General features: G+C 56.2%; 1 protein-coding gene across 2 annotated transcripts in view; it reads right to left on the reverse strand.

Annotated features, from left to right (window-relative positions):
• Positions 1-6,775, reverse strand: part of NAV2 (neuron navigator 2) — a 406,486-nt gene extending 399,711 nt beyond the window's left edge. For both annotated transcript variants that reach the window (XM_062196388.1, XM_062196387.1), the window contains exon 1: positions 6,472-6,775. In XM_062196388.1, the coding sequence (XP_062052372.1) occupies positions 6,472-6,729 (258 nt within the window). In that variant the 5' untranslated portion in view covers positions 6,730-6,775. The remainder of the gene's footprint in view (positions 1-6,471) is intronic.
• Between the last annotated feature and the right edge of the window lie 1,534 nt (positions 6,776-8,309).

Genomic DNA, 8,309 nt, shown 5'->3' on the forward strand with positions numbered 1-8,309 from the left:
AGAGCCCTGCTAGGCTCTCTGCTTTCCTTAGGCAAGTCATCTACTCTTCCATGGACTCAGCCCTATGCATGAGAGGCATAGAGATCGGGTGGAAAAACGTGGGCTTGGAACAAAGCTCATGGTTTCCAAATTTGGCTATGATCTGGGGTAATAAAAATAGGTACTGCCACATACTCCTTGCTTAGTATGTGATGGGAAACTGTGCTCAACAACCTACCTGTAAGATCTACTTAATCCTCAAATTAGGCATCAGCATTTCTGCTTTACAAATGAAGACACAGAGTTTAGAGATGCTTAGTAATTTGCCTGTGTTACTCAACTTTTCATGACTATAGCTAAGACACCTGAGACAAACTACGTAGGAAAGAAGGTTTATTTCGGCTCACAGTTTTGAAAGGTCGCAACCCAAGCTCAGGTGGCTCCACTGATCTGAAATCTGGTGACAGTGGTGGCTGGCTGGCAAAGCACTTCAGGAGGGAGGGTGACATGGCAAGGCAGGACACAGACATGTCCATGTGCCTTCTTTTTATAAAGCCACCACAACTCCAACTTGGGGGATCTACCACAGCAACATAATCCTGGCTGATCACTTCCTAGAGGCTCAACTTCCGATGCCACAGATGGATCATCTCCACCTTTAATCCACTAGCCAACAGCATTGATTCGTTAATTGTTAATCTAAGACTTTGAGGACCAAGCCCCTAACACATGGACCTTTGGGCGATATCCAAACATATACTCAAACCATAGTATTGTCCAAAGCCTGAATCCAAACCCAGGTCTGTCTCCCAGTGAAGCCTCATCTACCATATGCAAAGGACTCCAAATGATCAGGTCCCTCGGCCTCAGCCTGCTCACATAGAACACCCAGGCCCTGTTACACTTCACCCAGTCTCTTGAGTCTCCAATTAAACAATGCGCAGATAAAGAGCACCGCAGACTACCTGGCACCCAGCAGCTGCTCCATAAATGCTCCCTTCCCTGCTGCCGGAGCTGATTCTAAGAAACGAGAATGTCTGACCTTAAGCCAAAAGCACGCTGGGTGGTTTGGCTTTTCCAGACTGGCTGCAGCAGCTTCCCTAAGGCCTAATTAAAACACCTCTATCAAGGCTCCATCCCTCATGTCTTAGAAGTAAATAGAATGGGACACACAGATCTGGGGCTTCAAATCCTGGTCCCAGAGGAAGACAGTGTGAGAAGTGGGAAGTAAACCTAACCATTATCAAAGCTGGACTTGGGGCCATAACTCCTCCAGTCTCGCCTTTGATGTGTGTGTAAGCTCACACACGTTCAATACTTTAAGCTGTTCCATGTGTATATATTTGTGTATGCGTATGGATATATGTGTATACACACGTATCCAGAAGTAGACGTATTTATATACACACATAATGATACCCTAAATAAGCCACCAGTACGACCCTTCAAGTGTCTTTAGAAAATTAACCCATGGAATAAGCAACAATATGTGAACTATAAACATCCTCACATGTTGGCAGATAACCACGCTACACATTCCCCTCCAAGAACTGAGAAAGAGAAGAAAGGGAATAACACAATAGCAGAAAAATGCACTAATCAAATCCATAATCAACTCTGATGATGCGGCAAGGATTCTAATCAAAACACAATGGGGCAAAGTCGCAACAGGTTGAAAGCGAGGAGCTGTGCTCTCCTCCCAGGGGGCCTCTCCAGCACTTTCTAAACATCTAAAACACCCACGGAGCATTTCAATCACCTCTAATTACTTTTGTAAAGAACTGAGTTTCAAGTTGAACACCAGCTCCTAAGAACAGGAAATATCAAAGTATTGGGATGATGTCTCTCCCCAACCCAACACTGCAGCTGCTCCTTAGAAACAGGCTAAACTCTCCCCACACCGCTCCGGAGTGCTCCTTCTCTGCAGTTGGCAGAGGGGGTTTCTGCACTAACCCAGAGCATGCCTCTAAAACAACTCTTTGCACATGGTCATAACTGATATGCCTGTTAACGCAGCAGAAGCTGTCAATGTCCATTCTTGGGGAAGGGCTCTGCTGTCTCATTACCAGGAAGGGAATCAGGGGAGGTGGGCTGCTACACGCGCAGTTTCTTCTGGCTGCGGGGTGGGAACCAGCTGTAGACTTGTGGGAGATGCTCTAGGCGAGGGGCTCAGATGGCTGAGCTGCCAGTGAGGCTGCACCCCACAGCAGCTTGCTGGCTGAACTCTTCGCACATGTGACGGAGTTGCACAGCAGGTGTGGGGGCAACTGGCATGTCACTGGCTGGAGAGTTACTGAATAGTAAGACACGCTGTGAGAGCTGCCTACTTTCCCCTGTAACTATCACGTTGAATATTCAGACTTGCAGGCTAAGAATTACCAGCATTCCCCAACGGCACGTGATGAAGCAGGTCCCTAACGGACACCATTTCTCCAGCCTTCTGTAATCATCCTGCACATTTAGAATGACCACCTACCTGGGGAGTCAGCAGGCAAGTCCAATCCTCGCTTCACTCTCTTCATCACCTTTCTGAAAGGATGATTCCAGATCCAGGGCAATTATTTGTTGCATGAGTGCCAGCAACTCTCGCTCTAGGCCATTGCATGGCCCCGCTTGTTGCCCTCCCCATCAAGCAACACCTGTCCACCTTTGCAGCCCAGCACTTCCGGACCCTGCACTGCTATCTCTCTCTGCACCTCTCCAGCCACTGTAGCCCCTGCGTATCTTGGGTTGCCAGCGCCAGGCACACCTCTTATTCCTTCCTGGGTATATCAGCTATGCCTCCCTCGGCTGTGCTATAAAGGCCCCAAGGTCTAGGGCCATAGACAGGCAGTGATGGAGATGGGGAGATGGTAGCCTTGAAGTCAGACTGACCTGAGCACCATGCTGGGGGACATGGAGCAAGTTACCGTATGGTGGTGGGCAGCACTGGTCTTTTAACTCAGGGCCTGCAAGCTATCAGGCAGTCTCTGTGATTATCACCATATAGAATCACAGTCAAGGGCATGCAGTCCAAAGCCAGACTGTCCAATTCCTTTTTTTTTTTTTTGCATTGCATTATTTATGTATTTGAAAGGCAGAGTAACAGAGAGAGGGGGAGATGGAATGAAAGATCTTCCATCTACTGGTTTACTCCACAAATGCCTGCAATAGCCCAGGAACTAGGAATTCCATCCCTGGCTCCCATGTAGGTGGCAGGGACCCAAGTACTTGAGCCATCACTGACTGCCTCCCAGGTGCATCAGCAGGAAGCCGGATTAGAAGAGAAGCAGGACTCCAAACCAGACATGCTGATACAGGATGAAGGTGTCCAAAGCAGTGGCACCACAGCGCCTGCCCCAGATTGTCCAAGTTCTCATCCTACCTCTGCTACTCACAAGGTAACTAAAATGGCATTCGTCTCAATCTCCTCATGTGTGAAATACGGATGATCAGACTTAGTGGAATGATATAAGAATAAAATGATTGGAGGCCACCAGGGTAAGCTGACACCTGCAATGCCAGCATCCCACGTGAGCACAGATCCCAGCTGCTCCACTTCTGATCCAGCTCCCTGCGAATGTGCTTGAGAAAGCCAGTGGAGCCTGGCCCCTCTACACACATGGGAGCTCTTGCCTTTGGCTTGACTCAGCTCCAGCTGCTGCTGTGGCTATTTGGGGGAGTGAACCAGCAAATGGAAGATCTCTCTCTGTAACTCTGCCTTTCAAATAAATAAATCTTTTTTAAACAAAGGAGAATGAAATGAGTTATTTTATATAAACTACTTAGAACAATTCCTGGCACGCAGGAAGTGCTATGTAAGGACATAGCTATGTTTTTGTTATTCTTCCGTTGGTATTGTCACAGAAAATGAGGTGTCTTCTCTTCTCTAAGTGCTCCTGTGAGGTCATGTGCAAATGGTCACACCCTTCCCTCATCTTTCCACTGCCTGGTACAGTACTGGGCATGTGACAGATGCTCCATCAGCCCTTGTAAACAGATTGTGACCTTCCCTAAGACGTGAGAGAGTAAGCCATGTCTTTTCTTATTTAAACACTACTAAATCTATGTTCAATATGCCCTATTTCTTGAGACACCAACATACACAGCAGATTGTATTAAGTGTTCCTTATTTGCCAGACACCGCACTAAACACTTCACATGTTTCTTCTCTTAATGCTCACAATTCTAGTAGTTGTCTATGCCCATTTTACAGATAGGAACACTGAGCCCTACAGCACCTAATGGACCAGGTCACCCAGATAATATACAGATACAGGACACCACCAATACCCTTCTGGCCTCAAAACCTGTGCAACCAGCCACTGCACAGCTCAGCCTTCTGCAAAAGTTCCCCTGAAGAGAAAGGATGACAGAGGCCTCTAGACATCATTTGTCATTCAATTAATCATTTCCTAATTATTTTCTAATGATTAGTGTTTGGACCAGTCAAGCCTGTTCCTCAAACCATAATTAAGACTTTTCTGGGGGGAATGGATGGATGCCATGTCAGTCAGAGTGTGGGAGAATCCCCACCCAAAAAGGCAAAACCCTCTTTTGCCAAAGTCACCTTGATATGAGGGTGGGATGGTGAGACAAGGATCTGCCACCCATCACAGAAAAGAGCCCCCAGGAGCCCAGATGCTGGTAACAGCAGGGCAAACTGGTGAAAACCTGGTGAGCCCCCTGGAGAGGGGGGGTCCCCTTCACAGCCCACCCTGGCCATCCTCACAGTCAGTGCCCAGGCCCCCATGGAGGGCAGCCCAGGTGCTGGGGACGGAGTGGCAAAACCCAAAGGAGAAAGCATCGTCTTGAGGGGACAGGGCCAGGCCAGTGCCGGGGGGAAGCTGGGGAGCATGTTTCCAGGGCATAGGATCCTGAGTCGCCTTTGCCTGCTCGCTGGGGGTCCTCCGCCGCCCTTTGTTCAATGGGCAGAAAGCAGAGCGGCGCCCGGACAGGAAAGCTGCCCGCATATTACTCTGCCTCTCACCCTCCGGCCTCCTCCCGGGGCTCAAGGGTGTGTGTGGCACATCCCAAGTCCCCGAGCGGCCTCCCACGCGCTGCCCACTTATGCCGCCCATAAGCCTGTGTCCACGTTGGCAGGGGAATCTGTGCAGGAGTGCACCCTGGACTCATCCCGTGACTGACCGCATTCGCAAACCCTACAAGAGACAGGCCCTGGGAGCACCGGAGGGAAACTCTGCCTTCCTCCCACACACCATCACTCAAGGCTGTCAGCTTCCAAAAATGTTTAGCAAGTGCGGCAGCAAGGGGCACGCTTATCAGCCTGCTGTGGGAGCTTAATCTGCTGTGAGGGCCTTCTCCAGCCCGGAGTTCCAAAAGTCTGCTTGCAATTAGCTCCCAGCTCCAGTTCCTCCATCCGAAAGGCTAGGAATGTGTGGAGCTCTAGCCTCTGATCAGAGAAAGCTCCAGGAGAAGGTGGAGACGGCGTCAGGAGAGACGCGCTTGCCAAAAAGGTCAGCTGGTCTGTTACCACTTCCCCGACACCCGCCCCCAAACCGTCGCCCGCTCTGGCTTTCCCGCCTCTCCTGACCGGGACAGTCACATCCGTCAGGTCAGCCTGTCCCCAAAAGTCCCTGCTGACTGACTGCCAAGGGGGAAAAAAAAAAAAAACAGCGTGTGCCCCTACTCCCTCCTACCAGATTGTGGGGGCGGGGCGGGGGGTACGCAGCGGGGAGGGCAGGAGGCCAAGAGAACCTGATTGGCCCCAGCTGATTTCCTTAAAAGAGGCTGCACTACCCGCGCGCGCGCGCGCGCGTCACCGGGCCCAGCTGGGTGATGCGGCTCTGTCTGGAAAGGTAGCCGTCACCACTTCTCATCAAGCCGTCTCCCACCGCCCCCCTCACTCACCAGGTCTACCCACGCCGGGATGGCCTCCAGAAGGGAGGGGCTTAGCTTCGCGCCGCCATTCCGAGGCCGCCGCCGCCCCCGCCCCCAGCGCAACCGCCAGCCCTGGTGCGCTCCGGCTGCAGCCCGCAGCACCTTGCCCGGAATCCCGTCACCGCCCCTAAGGACAGGCCATGTTGAAGGCTGGGGATAGCAGGTTCACTGCCACCCAGCTACCCTTCCCTGGATCTTGCAGCAAGGCCAGGGGACGTCGAAGCCGGTGGGGCTGCGGATCATTCCCTGGCAGCGACAGAACCTCTAGGGAACCGATAGACACACAGCTGTCGCCGCATAGACTGCCTGCCTGCTTAGAGCCAAGCCCTCCACATGCAGGACCTGACAATTTCCAGGGCTGCACACGTTTTATGAGAAACCCTGGCCGTGTCCCCAGCCCTGGATGCCGCAGGCGCGCCGGCATCTCCGCAGAGCTCCTTAGGCCAACCTGGGGCGCCCGCGCCACACCCACCGGCCGGTCCACTCCCCTCTCGCGTGCCCCCCCCCAACCTGCGGATCGCAGCCCAACGGATCCCCTCCCCGCGCACATGGTATCCCCTTCCCCCATCCGGGCCGTGCCAACTCCCCTCTCCCCCGCCCTGCCCCTCTCACCTGGGTATCGAACCCGTTTTCCACCGAGCCGCTCTTCCGCAGCGGGGGCCCCTGCCCCGCCGGCTCCTGCAGCCCCTGCGGTTTCAGGGGGGTCTGGCCAGGATAGGCCGTCTTGCTCACCTCCACCTTGCTTCCCAACTTGAGGTAGCAGGGCTGGGGGCCAGCGCGGGCCGGGGGCACGTGCAGGATGGGCGCGGCGCTGTGCACGGGTTTGGGCAGTCCCGACTTCATCTTGGAGGCGACCAGGATGGCCGGCATCTTCTCCCGGGGCTTCGGTTTGACCAGCACGTCCCTGGCAGCGGCGGCGGAGGCGACCGCTAAAGGCAGCGCGGGCAGCAGAGCAGGCGCCGGGCCTCGGCCCGCGAGGCGCCCACCACCAGCGGCGGAAAAAAAAGAAAAAAAGAAAGAAAGAAATCCCCGGGCTGGGGAGATGAGAACAGCCGGGCGAGCGCGCCTTCGCGGTGCCCGAATGGGGTGCGGGAGTGGTCGGTGCGCTCGGCGGGCCCCCACCTGGCCGGGTGCTGCGGCCGGGTCGCAGCCCTCCTCCGGGGCCGCCTGTTCAAGAGCTCCGGGCGCTCGGGGGCTGCTGCCTCTTGCAATTTTCCTCCTGGGAAACCGAGGCTTGGACGTCCATATTAACTTGTCATTGCATCTCCGAAGTCAGGAGCCCCCTTTGGAAGAGACCGCGGCGGCGGGCACGCACGCGTCCCGCTCCGGAGGCTGCGGGTGTGAGCGCGTGAGGGAAGGAGAGAGTCGCGGAGGAAGGCGAGAGGGAGGGCGCACGGAGCCCAAGACGTCTCCGCCGAGAGGCAGCGGCCGCCCTGTTCGCGAACACCGCAGTGTCCCCCCTCCACGCCCGCGACGCGGCAGGGGCGCGGTGTGGAGAGCCCCGGAAAGGTCTCTCTCGGCGTGACAGTCAGTCACCGCTGCCCACGAGCCTCTCGGACAGCCAGCACCTTCGCGCCCGCGGCGCTCCACATGCTCCGTGCGCTACAGCGCAGCCAAGGCCGTTGCGGCGGGCGCGGGCACCGGGACGCGCGGCTGGCGGGCTGGGCAGGGCTGCGCTCGCGAGCGGTCGCCGCGCTGCCCGGGAAGCCTGCGGCTGGCTGCGGGGCTCCGCGCAGGGGAGGACAGGCTGCGGCCGGCGCGGCTGCGGCGCGCGCTGACAGCCCGGGCCGCCCCGACGCGCCCATTGGTCCGCGGCGCGCCAATCGGCGGCCACGGCTCTCCCTGCAAAGGGGGCGTGGCCTCAACTCCGTGGCCGCCGCGGAAACTCTGGGCCGCTCTTGGCTGCGAGTACAAAGCCGGCTGGTGGCCGTTCTGCGGCACGGCGCGGGCCGCGCGCTGCCCGGCGGGCCGACGCCCCCGCGTCCCTCCCGAATTCTGCATTTGAAAAATGCCCTCTCGGACGCAGACGCGCGCCTCGGAACCCACCCCCCCCGCCCCCCCGGGCTCGGTGCAGGGGAAGTTTCCTTTTTCAAACGGCTCTGGTCACCTTAACGGTTTGAGCTTTCCGGAGGCACGGCCGCAGCCTCGCTGACCCTGGCTGGCAGGGGGCAGGGCCGTTCGTGTGTCCCGCGTGAAGGGCTCAGCCATTTCTCTCCCGCCTGCTTCTCCTGGCGGGCCGGGGGCCTCCCAGCAGCTTCCCCTTGCAGCTTTCAAAGGCTGCACGTTGCACTTAACTATTTGAAGTGTTTATAGGCGAACACGCCGGGAAGCTTCCCGCCCAGAGCCGGCTCCTCCTCGCCACCCGCCGCCTGCTCTGTAATTAGGGTGGCCGGGAGAGATTCCTGACCCCAGGAGCCCCTCCCTGACGGCGCCACGGACGCACTGGCCCC

This window comes from Lepus europaeus, chromosome 7 (assembly GCF_033115175.1).
Source record: "Lepus europaeus isolate LE1 chromosome 7, mLepTim1.pri, whole genome shotgun sequence".
Lineage (NCBI taxonomy): Eukaryota > Metazoa > Chordata > Mammalia > Lagomorpha > Leporidae > Lepus > Lepus europaeus.